The 18,338-nt window shown below is 43.5% G+C and overlaps 1 protein-coding gene across 3 annotated transcripts in view; it reads right to left on the bottom strand.

Moving 5' to 3' along the window:
• Positions 1-2,832: 2,832 nt before the first annotated feature.
• Positions 2,833-18,338, bottom strand: part of LOC311624636 (uncharacterized protein) — a 36,312-nt gene continuing 20,806 nt past the window's right edge. For 2 of the 3 annotated variants that reach the window (XR_014795360.1, XM_084888147.1), the window contains 2 exons: positions 16,454-16,614; positions 2,833-2,917 (listed from right to left, as the gene is read on the bottom strand). Coding sequence is in view for 2 of the 3 variants with exons in the window: in XM_084888147.1 (XP_084744273.1) it covers positions 2,881-2,917; positions 16,454-16,614 (198 nt within the window). In the remaining variant the exon portion in view is untranslated. Of the gene's footprint in view, positions 2,918-14,513; positions 15,012-16,453; positions 16,615-18,338 lie in introns of those variants that run through there. The other variant, XM_084888146.1, reaches the window with a different exon arrangement.

Genomic DNA, 18,338 nt, shown 5'->3' with positions numbered 1-18,338 from the left:
TTAGAAGCAGTTCTATAAATCATTATCTGTTCTCCTGCTTTTCTAATTGAGAAATCAGCAATGTAATATTAATGTCTGTGGATTCCTTCCTTGTCCATTCTTCTGGTTAAGGTTTTCATTCCTTGAATAGGAGAGATTCAGGCTGGAGAGGAAATTGTGAGGTCCCCGGAGAGTAGTTAACACTGTGCTGAGTGAGTAAAGGATGAGAAGAGAAGGGCACCCTGAATTCCAACATTTATAGATCCAGTAGAGAAAAAAGATTTCAAAAGGAAGCTCAAAAAGGAGTAGGGAGCTGAGTCAGGGGAGTATTGTTTCCATCACTCTAAGTTAATTCTTCATTCATGAGATGAGAATAATATCACCTGCCTTATAGTCTTAATAATGTGTGCAACATCCCCCACGCATAGTAGGTGTTCAAGTATGATTAACAGTCCCTCCACAGTAGGGATGTGATCTTCTGGGTCCAAACCCAAGTGTGAGTCCTTCGTACTTGTCCTCACTGTCCTTGGGTTGACCCTATTCTTGTTTGTTGGTTTCAGGGGTTCTCTGACCACACTTTGCACCTACTTCATGCTCCAGCTTTATGTCATAAGGACCTGCTATCCTTGACCTGAGAGATATCATTGCTGCAGTTGCTGTCCTTGGCCATCTGCACATTTCCCTCAGGCTCTCTGGCCACTGGCAGCAGCCTTATGACCACTCCAGTGCTCATTCCTAATGCTCTCATACTGGAGGTCTGACCATCCTAGAATAAATTATCCTACCCTGGAATTGGGACTTGAAGGAAGGGTTTCTAGGTAGAAATATTACTTATGCCAGGAGATAACATACTTTTGTGTTCTAATGTGGTCTTTGACTTCTTTCCTATTTAAGAAAGAAGACCACTATTCTCATGGCAGAAAAATGAAGCAAAATTGTCATCCCAAATATTAAAAAAACATAAATTTTGAATATTTTCTTCTTCCGAGGTTTCTGTGGAAGACAAAAATTGCTCCTCAGAATTTTGAGTCCGTTTCCCCTCTTGGGTGGATAATACGCATTCAACCAGCATTTGTGGGTGCCACTTGCAGTTGTTATGACATTGCTCCCACCCTCATCCAGTACAGTGGCTATTTAAGTTTAATTAGCTAAAAATCTAAAAGTCTTACATTCATTTTCATTTAATGAGTTAACTTTAAATTAAATAACCCAGTCCCACAATCACAGTAACTCCACTTGCAGTGCTCAAGAGCTACCCATGCTAGTGGCTGCCATACACTCAGCACATCTTATTCATCACTTCCACCCTTGCAGAAAATTCTGTTGGGCAGCAATGCCCTAAGCTATACTCTGGATAGAGAGCCAAGAACTTGACAGTCAACCTTGAAAAGGCAAAGTCAGGCAGATTAACCCTTTTGGTCCTGCTCTTCCTATTTTCAGGAATGACAACAGTTCACTGCTGCTAGAGATTAGAAAAAACAGATCTTTTATTTAAAACTAGAGGCCCAATGCACAAAATTTGTGCAAGGGGCTCGGCCCTCACAGCCCAGCTTCATCTAGAAGGTCGTCCGGACAGTTGTTCTGCTGTTCGGTCTAATTAGCATATTAGCTCTTTATTAATAGGATTTTCATGTGGGAAGAAATAAATTATGTGGTGTCTGTCATCTGGATCAGTGGTCGCCAACCTTTCGGACCTCATGGACCACCAGTGGTCCGAGGTTCACTGGTTGCCGACCGCTGGTCTTCATCATATAATAGTTTCAGGGTTACTTTTATATTTTAAAAGAAAAACCAGAGGAGACAGTAATTCCTGTTTTCCTTTCCCTATTTTCCTTCTCAGTCTTAGAGCGGTGAAACAGGGTTAAGAACAATGCTCTTTTCTCCGAATCCCGCTCACCTCCCAGCTCGCATGGTAGAAGAGGAAGAATGGGTGTGTGTGGGGGGGGGAGGAGGGGGGAGACAAAGTCACCTTGTTCCTTGGAAATACTTGTTTAAAGTTACAGGGACCAAATGTCCATAGCAGGGCTGCACTGAAAGGCCACCGGGCCAGACTGTGTGTGGGTCAGTGAGGTCAGCTTCTCAAGGTGGAAGGAGAAACACTGAGTCCCTTTCCCTCCCCTCTTCCCTGCCTTCCCGGTTCCCTCTCCTGCAAACAGAAAGCTGACAAAGCTTCCTCTCCTGAACACCAGCTCCTCTGCTCAGCCGCCAGGCTGTTCTCCTCGGAGCTGGACATCATCCCTGCACTGCGGCGAGGGCGATCTCTGTCCCTTCAGGAAAGCAAAAATAGCAGAGTCCCCGTCTATGTATGGAGAGAGTCACCATCTGTCTCAGGCCTGGCACCAGGAGACTTCTCCAGAAAGGTCGGGCTACATGATGCACAGTCAGGAAGACAGAGATGTGACCTGGAGTTTCAGAGAGTCCTTGCCTTCTCATGGAGACCCCTCAGGAAGGAGCAGTGGACTTGGTAACTGCCACCACTGCTGCTGCTGGTAATAATAATCATTAATAATAATAATAATAATAATAAATGTAGCCCTTTCTACTCATTGAATTCCTTCATTCTCACAGCAGCTCTGCATAGTGGGTACTTTTACTTTTGCTATCCTCATTTCCCAGAGGAAAAAACTGGCACAGGAAGGTTATTTCATCTGCTCAAGGTCACGCAGGCAGCAAGCCGCCTGCCTGTCCCACAGGCACCCACTGCTCCAGCCGCGTCCAGGGTGCAGGCGGCGCAAAAGCCAACGCTGGGATGGTTTGCAGTGGTCGGTGGGGCTCAGCGTGGCTTCTTCCTGCCTGCCTGGAAAAGCTGGTTTGTCAAGCCAGCGAGGCATTGCCAACAGTGTCCTGTACACCCAGCATCAAGCGGTGTGCACTGCTCCCCAGGTGACCCCGTCTTGACACTTAGCTGCTCACTGTTCTGTTGAAATTCAAAACTCCACTGGAAAGTTTTATAAAATAAAAATAAAAACAGTATTATAACTTAAAAGCAGTAATAAAATTAACCCTTGGAAAACATATTTACTTCAAATAGAACTGCAAAGAGGCTATAATATATAAATATGACATCAAAATGAATAACATAATAATGTCATTATCCTATCTAATAAAGAGGGGATATGATAATTGACCATCATGCCCTCACAAGATGGTGGCACTCACAGCCAATAAAGAGGGAATATGCTAATTGTCTGTCATGCCCTCAGAAGATGGCAGTGCCCATAGCCACAAAATGGCGGTGCCCTGTCCCCTCAACCCTGCCTCGTGCAGCCTCAATCCCCCAGTCCCCTCAGCCCTGCAGGGGAAGGCAGTTGGGGGCGATTATGCTGGCAGGAGAGCAGTTAGGGGACTATCAGGCTGGCAGGCAGAGTAGTTAGGAGCCAGCAGCCCCTGTGAAATTGGGCCTAACCTGGCAGTCACACATCCTCTGAGGGGTCCCAGATTGGAGAGGGTGCAGGCTAGGCTGAGGGACAACCCCCACCACTGTGCACGAATTTTGTGCACCAGGCCTCTAGTGTTATTAATAATGAATAAGATATGAAATATTGGACAAAAGGTATCAATAAAAGAAAAATTTCATAAGTACTGGCTAATCTGGGTGCTCAGAACTGTCTGAGGAGACATGGACTATAACCTTAACTCAACTAAAACCTTACAAAACTGAAGTTCAGGAGGTAGTGAATAAATTCCTCAGGGTCACGTGGCCAGACAGAGCTCTGGTGGATGAGGGGAGAAGTTGTCAAGAACCCAGATGAGCCAAACATTCCTGGATCCCTGATGAGATTCGGTCGAATGATTCAGTGCCTTTGATACTGTCAGAGAGTGAGCGCACTTGCTGGCTGATTGTTAGCAGGAAAGAAGCCATTTAGATTATCAGAGATGTTCAGGCCTGAACGTGAAGGAATCAGATTGCCGGTTAACTTAATGACTTCATACTGTGATTCCCTAATACTTCGGACTCCCTGTGTCCCAAGCTGACAGCTCTATCGCCACAGAAACACAGACAAGTGTGAGAATCACTGGAGTGACTTTGGGTCTGGATAATGACTCATAATGGCAGAGCAAGACTCCTGTACTTATCAGCCAGGTTGGAGGAGGAGGAGGCTGAGGATTCTCAAGCCAGAAACTATGCAAAGTTGCCAACAATAGACTCTACTGCTGAATTGCCTCCTGCACCTGTCATTTGAGTCTGCATTGATAAGAAGAGGAAGAACGGTTCTAAAAATCCCTCTAGATGGTTGGCACAAGGAATACAAACAGTGGCAGTGGGTGTGGCAGCTGACCTTTGGGACCTGAGAGCCTGGCAGTGCCACTCTCCCACCCATTGTTAAGGTTCATGCATAAAACTGTGAACAGCCAAGGAAACCCATGCTTGTCTCTCCTCCAAATACATTGTCCTCCTAGAACTATTTGAAAAAATGCTTCCACTAAATGCAATGGCAGCTGGGTCCCTGCTTAGGATCCAGATATCTGAGTTATGACCCTACTTCTATATTGACTTGGGGATGTCCTTAAAGTCTGTCTGTCCTTTACTCGGTCTCCTCCTCTTTGGGGAGAGGACACAGTGGTCATGGACTAAGGCTCACTTTGATGATCATAAGTTAAGCAAGAGATGGTTATCTGCATACACCTGCAGCACGGGGTGACCATAAGCTCACCTCTGAGCCTTCCGATATAATAAGTGAGTGAAGCACCCACTGGCCAGTCCGTCTCTCTATCCTAAGACCTTCTCCTCCCTGCTCTGTCTCCTTAAAACGCTCCCACCCCCAAATGCTCTTTGTGTCTTTTCAATTCCCCCTGAATTTAAAGCTTCCAACTCTTTACCTCTGGTTTCAAATATTCCTTATACTTTTGAATAGTTTTATTTGTGACTAGAGCACATAAAATCATGGGAATTTACAAACTCTTTCTCCTTCCCATTCTTTGTTTGACCAGACTCGGGAGAACCTGGAGAGATGGGAGAGCACCATCAGCACGGAGCCTCAGAGAGGAGGATGCAAGGGGGCAGAGAGGGAAAGGATGAGGAGAGGCATGGATGGAAGCTATGGAAGTAATAAATTGGGAAAAGACAAAAAATGCTCTAAGAGGATTTTTTAAATTGATTTTTACAGAGAGGAAGAGAGAGGGATAGAGAGTCAGAAACATCGATGAGAGAAACATCTATCAGCTGCCTCCTGCACTCCCCCTCCCCCCACCTGGGATGGGCCGGCAACCAAGGCACATGCCCTTGCCCGGAATCAAACCTGGGACCCTTCAGTCCGCAGGCCGACGCTCTATCCACTGAGCGAAACCTGTTTTGGCACTCCAAGGAGATGTTTATAAAATTTTACTTTAGGATGTGAGATGTAATTTCCACTCGTGTTTTCTGGCATCCACCCTCAAAAGCCTTTAATAAGAACCTTCAACAGGGTTGTGTGTGTGCGTGCGTGTGTGTGTGTGTGTGTGTGTGTGTGTGATGTAATAATGTCCTCAGACTGACCTTAAGATGAAAACTTTCTGGATACATTCAAATTATACAGTGTTATGAAAATTTCCTTATATAACTTCTCAGGTGTGCATGTCTGTGTCTCTCTCTAAATTATACACTTCTTAAAGATAATAATTTGAGGCTCTGCAATTATTCTCTGTATATAGCATATTGCTTATCACTGTGTCTTACATCTGATAAATACTCATTAAGTACTTTATTCTTTGATTGACAGGGAAAGCAAGAATTATTATAATTTGGTACGGCAAGGAACCAATACTTTACAATATGAGAGAATTGAGAACTTCAGCAAAAGGACACATTTTTCTTAGGATTAAAAATATATATACATAACAATGTTCATATTAACCTTGAAAGCAAAAGCTCAGTACTCAGGGTTATGCTAAGAGAATCACAAATGCCTATAAGCCACCATGTGCAATTGGTGTCATTATTTTCCAGCCAAATTAGTCTCAGTAATTGTCAGTACTTTCCATCAAATTTCCCAGCAGAACAGCCTCTCAGAGGACCCTGCCTTAGGCTTTGGAAGTTTGTCTGATAGGAAATGAACTGTGGGCGAGGAACTCCGAGCAGTAGAATGCTGGTAACCCTTTAACAACTGGTTTCAGGAAACCAAAAACACCCAGGCCCAGAGTGTGCGCCATTTTCCGTGGTGTAAGTGCTCTCATCATGGTGGGTTTCAATCTACCAACGTGACGTAACTAACTGTGGAATTGGGGAGAAATGTGCAGAAGCAGCTCTTCCAAGCCAGTACAGGCAGCTCCAGTACTCCACGGAGTCTAAAGCAAGTTTGCAAAATGCAGAGGAAGGTGGGGGGCACTACGAATTATTTTTAAAGCATGACAGAAAGGAACAAATAGAATTTAAGGGATAGTTATTAAGAACCTAACAGCTACAAAATGTATAATTAGATAGCAAAGATGTAACAAAGATGTAACAAATTTTAAATATAAATATTAGGGCTCAGAGAAAAGCATGATTAGCACTTATAAAACTATGTCCATGGGCTTTAGTTTTATTCAATTCCATTAAATCAAAGAATGCTCCAGCCTTGAACTTAGCCATTAGATCTGTCAATTTAACCACTGTTTATCTGAACTCTGGCATTCCAGGATAATTCGTCAGCACTATCCTCCAGTCCCTTAGTCTCTCTTTGTGTCCAGTTTATGGTTCAAATTACTTATTAAATGCTTAATTTTAATAACACCTTTTCTTTCTAAAGTTTTGAATTGATTTTTAGCCATATGTACACATGCTTTTGTATTTCTGCCTGATTTTGTTTCACATGTTTAAGTTTCTTATTATAAACAATATTCCTCTACTTAACACTTTGAGCATTCTAAACATACCTAATGTTAGTCTGTTTCTCAGACCAATAGCCTGCTTTAACTCCGGAACTAAATTCATATTACTTATTGATTTTGCTTTCTTTCTTAGCATCAAATGTCTTTGTGGGTTTCTTCACAAACCGAAAAAGCTTTTGAAGCCAATAGATTTGCAGGATCATTTTGAAGTGTTTGTTTGTTCTGGCTTTATTTCTCCCTTCTTTTGTGTTCCAACTCCCAGTCCATATGTTTGGGTGCTACCCTGGTCCACCTGCCTGCGCCCACTGCCCAGGGCCAGGCCTTATATCATCATTCAGCCTTCTTTTCCAGTGAGATGCGCTCAGCCTCACTCTCAACCAACAGGCAGTTTCATGAGGCTCCTTGTTGCCCCACTGTGTCTTACTCTCCCTTGGTTTAGAACTTCCTTTGGGGGCAGTAGTTTTTTACAGCTTCTTCTTATAAAGGATGGCTTAGCTCTGCCTCAGCCCCACGCTTCAAGCACCAAACCTGGTAGAGGCCCCACCTCCAGTGGAAAGCTTTCCTTTTCTCGCTCCTCTGGAAGCCAAACTGCCCGGTCCCTGCCTGCTTCCAGCCAGAGACCAGCAGGCCCACATCTCGAGCTTATTAAACGGCTTTGTATTGCTATTCCATTTCTTGTCTAGGTGAAAGTTTACTAGTATATTGAGTGTTAAGCCAGCCGTGATTGCTCACTTTTTTTTTTTTTATCAATAATTGTTATATGCTTGGAGCATGTTATTACTTCAAAGTGTGAATTTACTGTACCCTCCTGTCCATCCTATATTATAAAAGGCCTGTGGTCATGACGCCCTAACAGCCAAACAACGGGTCAGAGCTGTGCAGCAAAGGCGGGTCCTGCAGCACCTCGTAGTGAGGCCTGGGGTCCCTCCGGCCCAGTGGATCTGGGTCTCCAGTGATTTTGCATGCTGGGCCTCTAGTTAATAATAGAAAGGAACATTCATTAAGTACTTATGTACAGGCATTTGGCTAAATATTTTCAGAACTTACTGAACTTAATTCTTAAAATGCTTCCATGAGGCAGTTGCCATTCTGTATCTCCATTTTACAGAAGAAAGGAATCAACATTCTCTAGAGTTTAAACAACCTGTTCTGTGACTGGAGTCTAGCAAGTAGCAAAATGGGATTAGAATCTAGGCATGTCTGACTCCAGCGCCAGAGCTCTCGACCTTAAGCCATGGTAAGGATAAGAAAATGTCTCCTGTTCCTGGCCTTATGACCCTAGACAAGAACACACAGGGGGGTGTGGGTTGGGTTCGGTGGTACTGGTTTCTAGCTGCAATTATTTTGTTAACTACCAGAATAACATAGGGAAATCACTGAAGCAACCTCGGTCTCAAATTGCTCCATAAGAGGGAGTAATTAACAATTGATTTTTACCCGTTTCTTTATGAAGGTAAAAAAAAAATAATGGATAAAACATCATTTAAAAAAATAATAAGTAAAAATAAAGCATGAACAATTATGTATTTTATACTGTTTATATTGATTTCAAGCTCCTTTCCTTGTATTGAAACCATGAGGTGGCATAAGCAAAGCTCATATTGTTTTCCCTAAGAATATCACCTTACACTTGCCCACGCTAGAGCTCATTTTCTCTTTCTCTACCCACACAAGAAACCTCATGAGATCTTACTACAGTTTATCCCTGTCAGTTTGAAATTTCACTTCCATCTTTAATTTTGTAGATTTCACTGGGTTCTCTCCAATCCATTCACTTATAAACTATTAAATAAACTCATAAAAATTTTCCATCTGGAGAAGCAACTATATTTTTTTTACTTTTTTATTTCCTATTAAGCCAGTTCTTTATCAACAGCAAAACAAATACTACTCCCACCTCATCCCCTGGTTGGTGGTGAATGTCTTGACTGTTCCACAATTTCTCATCAGCATTCCTTCTTTCCTCAAGGGGAAGACATCAAAGAGCAGATTATGAGGCAAACCCACCTGCTTGGATGTCTATGAGCAGATTGGCTAGGGCCACTTACTTAGCTTCCTTAAGCTGCTATTGAAGGCAGCCTATAATCCTAAAGAGAGCATGCAATGGTTTTATGATATCAAGTATACCAAATTCAAGTACAGTATCTGACACATAATAGGATTTCAGTAAATGCAAATTATCTTTATCAATATCTGAAGCCCAAAAGCATTTATTAGTGGCAATCTAATACATATTAGATTGACCATACGCCAATGATGCAAATAATAACTTGCTTTTTCATTTTTTTTTAATCTTCACCCAATGATATGTCTATTGATTTTAGAGACAGAGAGGAGAGGGAGAGAAATCGGGGGGCGAAGAATGGGGGGAGGAGAGAAATAGAGAAATATTGATGTGAGAGAAAAATATCAATTGATTGCCTTCTACCTGAAACCCAGGTATGTGCCCTGACTGGGAATTGAACCTGCAACCTTTTGGTATACAAGAAAACCACTCTAACCAGCTGAGCCGTCCATCCAGGGTTGTGTTTTCATTTTTATTGCACTATCAGGTTCAATAAAACAGCAACATGCCATAATTTTCGATGTTGATAGATAACAATGATTTATTTCAAACTCCAACAAACATGTGGGCTTCATTTTCCACATCAGCCACGGTCCCTTTTAAAGCCACTCCGAAGTCTTTGCAAGGAAAGAAATGCAGGATCTTGAGTAATGTCGGTGAGTATGAAGCCTGAAAGCATGTTAATTCCAGCCCTGGGCCCGTCACAGCCAGCCTTTCCAAACCAGGGACAAGCTGTTTGTGTGACACATTGCAAGATGCTTCCCAGAGAAACGCAGTTCTATCCCTGAGAAACCGATTACCTGCTCCGCCCGAGAGTGACACGTCATTAGAATGAGTTTCACATCCCTTTCCCCCATACTTTATAGCCTGTGGCTCCATGGGTACTAGACAGAGAGTTTCCATGTGAATAAAACTTATAAGAAATCTCTGGCTTGAGGTTTCCTAGGTCGTACAAATGCAGGTGTGTGTGTGTGTGTGTGTGTGTGTGTGTGTGTGTGTGTGTAATTAATTAGGGGTAATGGAAAGACATGAGGAAGGGAAGGGGGATGTAGAGATGAGTGAGGGAGGGAAGAAGGGAGGATGGTTGGGTGTGTAGAGAGGGGCAGAGGGAGTCTCATTGCTGTTTCCTTTTACTTTCCCCTAGAGCACTGTACTCACCACCACCTCTGTGCTACCTTGCTAACTGCATCTTTTCAGAAAGCTACACTGTCAGGTTCAATAAGGCAACAGCATTCTCTAACTTTCAATGTTGGTAGATAACGATGACTCATTTCAAACTCCAACAAACATGTAACCTTCCTTCTCCATATAAACAGTGGTCCCTTTTAACACTACCTTGCGGACTGCATATTTCTACAGATTTTCCAGACGTTGTACAGATTCATCTGTCATTGCAGACGGCAGGAAGTGGAAGGGTTTCTCCCTGGAGGAAAGGAGACGCAACTACAGCCTGCTCCTTCTTAACCGTGTTTGTCTGCACAGATTTCTCTCCAAGTCACTGAGTCATATCTTCCCAGACACAAAACTGAAACCTTCTTTTCTTTTATCAGGAGATTGGGATTCTAATATAACATTTGATGATGTGCTCAAAGGGCACGCTTAAAATATATGAAATGCATATGAAATAAAGTCCTGGAGAACTGGAGATAGTACAAGCCTCAACCTAACAGTCTGGCTTCAACAAGAACCACAACAGCTTCCAGAGGAGAAACTCCGACTACGGCCCGGAACAGAGTCCCTCTCCCACTTCTTTGCAGTGAGCTCTCGTGTTTCCTGGTGCTGCCCCAGGGAAGAATCCTGAAGCGGATTACTTCAAAATGATTTTACATTTTCAAAACTATACAAGTGTGCTCTGAGAAATAAATAACATTAAATTTAAAATATGATGACTTCATATCCGTGATGGCTGCCTTGTAGGCCGTGTTGAGTTTAGCACAGTATGGAGAATTCCAATAACTTCTTGAAAGACTAACCCCTCTCTGTTCAGCACTTGCTGTCATTTCTCAAATGTTTATGGAAGCTTTATCTTATCACACCCTAGGGGATTTTCTTCAGTGAAATTACATTCCTGTTTCTATGATCCAGAACAAGTGCACAGGTAGGAATTTTGTAAAGCTATAATGAAAACAGTTTCTGTACTGGTGTATTAAAAAGTCTCTTCTCCCAAGTAAAAACCTGTATAACAAGAGAAAACCATGCCTTCCCAGTACATTGCTGTCAGCGAAGCACCAGCAACTCGTATTATGGGAGCACAGTAAAGTGAGCCCTTCACTAAAACCAGTTTTCCACCCACAAACTCCCGGGTGCTCCCAAAGAGTTGTAACCCAGATGTGACCATGTCCCTGAGGCTTTCCAGCCTCTCAGGAACTCCGTCAGATTGGGCTGAGCTCCCCGAGGAGGGACAAAACTGTGGATCCCTGAAAGGCCCTTGTTCTCCTGGGCACTTTTCACTCTTCTTGCTAACCAGATGTGAGAGTCAGCTTCTTCCTCAACGCACACACGCACACACACACATACACACTCACACACACACTCACAGACACACTCTCACACACTCACGCATACACATGCACACATACACACTCACTCACACACACGCACACACACTCGCGAACACATACTCATGCACTCATGCACACACACACGTGCACATACACTCTCTCATACACACTCATGCACACACACACTCATGCACACACACTATCACACACACTCATGCACACACACACACTCACACAACACTCTCACACACACTCACATACACACACACACACACACACACACACACACACACTCACACACACCAATATGCAAAGCTGGCTTTCCTGAAGGTTGGGGGATCATGAGAAAAGGTCACACATCCAGAGTATTTCACAGGACGTTGCATCTCCCAGTACACAGTTCTGTCCTTACATATTCTTTGGCCATCCTTTGCTTCCCTAACCTCCGAAGGAGTTTTCACTGGTGCTTTCCCCAGGCAGCCCCAGCCTCCTCTCCTCCCTCCAGCCCTGGCCTTCCTGGGCCCCCATGGCATTCTCCTCCCAGCTGAGCAGTTGGCCTCTCCAGGCCCTGCCCCCAAATGCAGGCTGTGCTGGGTAGAGGGCAGCAGCTGGAGTCCCAAAGAACTGGCCCTCAGAAAGGTAGGTGGGTATACACATCCGTCTCCCATCACACAGTACATATTTTTCTTACATTTTGGTTTTTTGAATCTTTTTCTTTTTTTTGCATTCTACGTCTTTTTTACTTTCTGTTAGAGGTTATCAAATATGTTTGCAGTATATAAGGCTTCAGCCTCACATTTTATTGATATAACAAATAAACGTATTTGCTCACCAAGTGGAACTTTTAGAGAAGGATACGTTCTCTCTCATATGTTGAGTGACAGGGGTTGACTTGCCGGCAGTAAGACTGATAATAATTTTCTCTTTTAATCGGTCTTGGTTGTGTTGTCACGAAGCTTTCTTAAGTCTGGAGGAGTAAATGCAGACTCATGTGGCTGTGAGAAGCTTAGAAAAACAGCTTCTCTGGTATTTTAGGGGCAAAGAACTACCATCAGTCAATGCCTAACTCCAAACTAGGTGTTTACATCATTACAGCATTAAAGTCAGTATGTAGTTAGTTTTGAGGAATGTTCTAAATATATGTGTTTAATGACTATTTTAGCATATACTCATGGTTTCACTTTTATTGTGCAGTAGCTTTTTAAAAAATAAATCAAGTGCCCCCAGTTAATGGCTATTTTTTTCTTTCATGCTGAAATTTTTCTTTTGTGCAACTTCAAGTATCAAAATCAAATGTTAATGTCAAACACTTTTATGAATCACTGTTAATTGGGGGGAAAATTCCAAATGACCAAAACCTAGTGTGCCCTTAGCACATTTTCAAATTAATATGCATTTTGTTACTCACAGTGTCAGTTGCATTAGGACCCAGTCTCTGTAGATTGGGTTGTTAAGAGGCCTCTCTGAGGAGGTGACAGCTGAGCTGAGACATGGAAAAGCTCTCCTGGGAAGATCAGAGGATCAGCAAGTGCAAAGGTCTGGAGGTGCAAATGGGCCTGGGATGTTCAAAGGAGAGAAAGGCCAATGTGGCTGGGTGTAATGAGCAAGGGTCAGTCTTCAAGAGGCTCTCAGAGCCAGACACCACAGGCTTTGAAAACAAGCTTTGAAACCAAGGTAAGCACCTGGCCTTGATTGTAAATGCAGTCATGGAGGGAAGTGAGCAGGGAAATTGCATTGATCTTGTTTCAGCTTTTGCAGGATTTCCTCAGCTGTGATAAAGAGAAAATGGTAGTGGCAGAGAGAGAGCAGATCCATAGGAGGCTACTGCCGGAAGCCAGAGGAGAAATGTCGGGGCGTGGCTTAGAGCAGGAGCATCCCAGGAGAGAAGAGGGCAGAATGGGAACACATGCCATGCATATATGTACCACACAAGCCCGGCACCATGTATGTACCAAAATGATACGACTTATATGGCAACAGCCAGGATCCATTTGATGTTATGGGTTATATGTATGGAAACACAGGTCCCTTTCAATAACACCAGGTTCCTCTTGAGAGCCAGTGTTTTCAAATATTGCAGTAGAATACAGTGCCAGGTTGGGATCCCTCCATAAGTTATATAAATGTCTAACCCCTTTGCTGTGTGCCTGAAACTGGTATAATATTGAATGTCACCTGTAATTGAAAAAATATATGTATCACTGTAGGCATAGTGGGAGGCACATTTCCTCCTTTACTTCATTAGGTGAACTTCCTGAAGTATCACATGAACTATTTTCAGCTGCAGAGTTCTAGAGGTAATGCCTTTTCCATCGGTGCCTGATGAGGCTTAATTAGTTAATGCTTACAGGAGGGTGAAAATAAAAGATAAAAATATGCTTAAATGTCAGCCATGGCTCTGTATAATTGTATTGTAAGCATTTAGCTCAGAAGCTTGCTGAGAATTCCTCTTTCAACCGACAGCTATTCCCCGGGGATGGTAAGAAGGCAGAAACAGCCTTTTCTAACCAATCAAAAGCCCATCCATCACTTCACACATCTCCCGGAAAGGATGCAGGAACCAAGTCCCATAGAGAGGTCCATTGTTACCTTCTAGAAAGTGACGTCAGAGGGTGATCGTTATGAGAGGAATAAGCATGCACAGAAATACCACACAACTTGACATCATTAAAGGAGAAACTTTTCCAGATAGCTGTCTACCTTGAAGCATCGCATCATTTTTCTTTAACTAATTTTGATGGCTCTCTCTCGTAGATGTTGAGCACTCCTCCTTACATTATGTATGATGATCCTTTCCCACCTGTGGTGAGGACCATGTTGTGATGTAAATGAGCAATACCTCCAGGAGCCCTCGCATCCCTGAGCATCTGGTTACCACTAAATGGTAACCTGTGTGTGTGTGTTTTTATTTTTTTTTTTCTGACAGTAAGGCATTCATTATCACATATTGTAACTGTCTTTATTTTTGCTCCAACCATTCATTATTTGTTATATTTAATCTACTTCAGGCTGGTGGCCAGCTAACAAAGATGTGAGCATTGCACGTGGAATAGAGAGGGAGGGATTCTGGGTGAGGAAATTAGGCTGCTATGTTTTGAGTTGAAGTGCTATGACTTTTATGACCTCTCTCAGGACCATGCAGATGAAGTCAGAACACTAGCTTTACTTTACAAATGAAAAAGCAAGCTAAGAAGAAATATATCTTTACCACCACGCTCACTGCATTAGTCTCCTATTGCTGCTGAAACCCATTGGCTTAGAACATACATTTATTACCCTACAGTTCTGGAAACCGGAGGTGCAAAACGGGCCAAGCTGGTCCCTTCGGGAGGCTCCAGAGGAGGCTCTGTTGCCTTGCCTTTTCTGGCTTCTGGAAGTTGCTGCTTTCCTTGGCTCGGAGCTTTCTTCTGTCTTTAAAGTCACAGCAAGGCACTTCGAATATCCCCTCTGAGTCCCACACTCTGCTTTTGTCATCACTGCTCCTTCTCTGACCTTTCCAAGGACCCTTGGGATGACATTGAGCGCATGCAGATAATCCAGGATAGTCTCCCCTTGGCAATGTCCTTAATTTAATCACATCTGCTTTGTAAGGTAACATTATCACAGGTTTTGAAAGGGAGTGGGTAAAACATCTTGGAGGCGTGTTTTTCAGCTCACCACACTGGCCAAATGTGACTCTGTTATGTAAGCAAAACAAAAATAATAAAAAATGTAATTGAAGATTGCCATTAGGCCATGAAATAAACAGGGCTGAGGTTGTTGTGCAGTTGAACATCAGGGAGAACCTGGAAGGCAGGGCGGTTACCCAGCTCTGAAAGATCAGCAGGCATCCATGTGAAGCATTAGGCAGACTGTTCTAGGCAGAGAGAACCAATGCGAAGAACCTGAGGTAGAAAGGAGCCAAGCACGTTGAAATAATGATTCAAAGGTCAGTTTGGCTGGAGGATAGAGGGTGATAGGGGCCCGTTGGTTTCAGTTTTATTTTAAAATAAACAGCAAATCATTAAAGCGTCAGGCAGATGAATGAGATGAAGAAATGACATTTTCCTATGATCACATTGCCTGCTATATGGAGACTGGATGGATGAGAGCAGGAGTGGAAGCAGGAAGACCACTTAGGTAACCAGCATAGATCCCCCACCTCCCCCAGCAAGACAACTGCTGGTGCCCATGGAGATGAGCTGCAGAGAACATGGCCAAGAGCCTGTTCTAAAGGTAGAGATGCTCCTGGATTACATGTGGTGGGAGGAACACTGGAGTTCAGAATGATTGCTCCTTCTTTTTTGGCTTATAAACTGGATGGATGAGAATGCCATTTTTATCAAGAAGAAGACTATCAAGGGGGAAACAGGTTTGTGGGAGAAAATTAAGAATTCTCTTTTGGATGTTTATTATGAAGAAGCCTGTTAGACACTCAAGTAGGCTGTTGGACACAGGAGGAACCAGAGACAAACTTGTATTTGCTGTAGCACTATCTCATGTTCGAGTTCCTCCTTCCAGGTAACACTCTTTGCTCGTGGGCGTTCCTAACAAACATATCCCACTTCTTGGGGTGACTCAGGTTGCTCCTTGATGAGGAAATAGCCCTGAGTGTTAAGAATCTATCTGATTTTGGGACCTCATAGTCTGTAAGTCACCAGCATAAATAAATACCCCAAACCATCATTGGGTACCTATATGTAGAGTACTTAGAGTGTAACTCCAAGAAATTACCAAGTGTTGAATGGTCTCCTTTCATTTCTTTATTTTCTCCTAGAGGCCTGATGCACAAGGATTCATGCAAGAATGGGCCTTCCTTCCCCTGGCTGCCTTCACCCTTCACTCTGGCTGGAGCTGCCTTTCCGCTCTGGCCCGGAGCCAACTTTCTGCCTTCCCACACTGCCCAGAGGCCCAGAGCAGCTGGGATGGTGTGGAATGCCCTGCCCCCCACGGCTGGGGGCCTGTGTATGCAAATTAACCCGTTAGGCAGTGTGGGTCAATTTGCATACTCACTCCTGATTGGCATCTAGAAGGTAGAGTCAATTAGCATGTTTCTCTTTTATTAGTGTAGATTAGAAAGAGAATGGGATTAGCAAGCATAAGTCTAATTTTTCCCTCAGGGAGAAAAAAAGCTACTTACCCATTGCAAGACCAGTGCTTCTCAGCCCTGGACATTCTATGGACCACTGGGTCACGTTGAAATGGGGTTTCTGATGAGTCAGTTTGGGGCGGTGCTAGAGATGCTGCATTAGTAACAAGTTCCCTGGAATTCCTGACGCAGCAGCTGGCTCTCAGATCACACTGTGAATAGCAGGGGGATACAGTCAGCCTATGTCCTATTGTCTAGCCAAGTGAACTTTCATGACATGGACAAAAGTAAGTGGGCAAGGCTATCACAACCAAGTGTGACCAGAGAGGCCACTGTCTCCTGTGGCTTTTGACAGCAATTCTTTTCTATTTTATCATTTGACACTCATTATTTATTGCCTTATGTTGTTAGTTACCATGTTATGCTGTCTTATTTTCCAAACAAAAGTAAAAGTGCCTAGAGATGAAGAACACAGCTGTATAACATTTTGTATAATAGCCCCAATACTCAATTTCCATTTGTTCACTAAGGAATTTTCCTATTAGGACCTATGGGCCCATCAGCATTAGTTAGACTCATACAGACATAGCAATATACCCTTTGCCCTGATGTTTCACATTGAAATCAGGTAGATTTACAGTTACACTCACATGCAACACAGAATGGACATGTCTGTGGTAAAACTCTGGGTTAACTGCATAAAAGAATTCTCCTAAAAGTTGGGTAATTGAATAAAGAAGTATTTCAAAGCACCTGAACATCTAACTGCTTCTCATTTACAAAAGGATTACATAAAACTGTACATCCTTATTAAAAACAAATCAAACAATAATCATGAATATTACCCCAAATAATAAAGTAACAGCAAGTAGCTGCTTGGAGTGAATTAGCAGGACTGTTTTCCTGATTGCTCTTTAATTAATTGCTGTATAATCTGAAAGCTTCTCTGCCTCTCAGTCTGCACAGCAGCATCAGCATCGTGTTATGTCTCCTACTCCGGTGCTCACTGGCAGCTGAAGTTTGTTCGGAATAGCATGGCTGTGAGGGGAACATCGTTGTGTAGGAAAACAACCCACCACCTGGCCAGAGCACGGAATCACAGACTGAAGTGAAGTAGAAGATCACTGTCTGAATGACCGCCATCTCTCGGGGGCCATTGCTTTCCTGTGCTCACAGGGAAGAGCGTTCAGAGGGCAGAAGCCAGCCAAGGCCACTCCACAACTCCGGAGGCCAGCTCTGATCTCTGCCCCGCAGCATAGCTCAGAGATGCTGCTGGAAGCGGTGGCCCGTCCCAGGAACAGCTGGGAGGAAATGTAACCACCGCTGACTTTTCATTTTTCAGAAGTGCCCATTAGGCAGTCATTTTTAATAAACACTTTTAAAGCATCTCTCTTGGTTAAGCGCTGTGGTTGGCTCTAGACAAAGATACAGGGACAGGATCCCTCTTTTCCGGAGCTCACAATCCACAAGAACGAATCTCTGAGGGGGCTGGGCCTTCATCTGGCTGTTAACACTGTATCCTCCAATCCAGCCATGTGCTTGGCTTCTAATAAGACTTCAGAAATATTTATTATGTGAATGGATGAAGGGTGGGTGTAATGGGGAGCACAGATACATAAGGGATTTACTTCTGGTTAATAGAGTATTTTATATTAAATACAGCAAAGCCACAATGTACAGAGTTCTCGCTAAGCCATGTGCCAGGCATATTCTATGAGCTCTGCACATTAACTATTTTAATCCTTGCAGTCACCTCTTATAGCTGTTAGGCATCACGGCATTGCACGTGTGAGATGGTGTGAAGAGGGTTGCACATTGTGCCAGAGCTCACGCTGTGTTAGTGTTGAAGTGAGAACTCAACTTTAGGCCTGCTGACCCTAGAACTCTTCACCACAGCACTACACTGCTCTCTCCTCCAGCTTCCAAAATAGCCAGG

This window comes from Pipistrellus hanaki (assembly GCF_964339955.1).
Source record: "Pipistrellus hanaki genome assembly, chromosome: 6".
Classification (NCBI taxonomy): Eukaryota; Metazoa; Chordata; class Mammalia; order Chiroptera; family Vespertilionidae; genus Pipistrellus; species Pipistrellus hanaki.
This window is presented reverse-complemented; position numbering and strand designations above follow the sequence as displayed.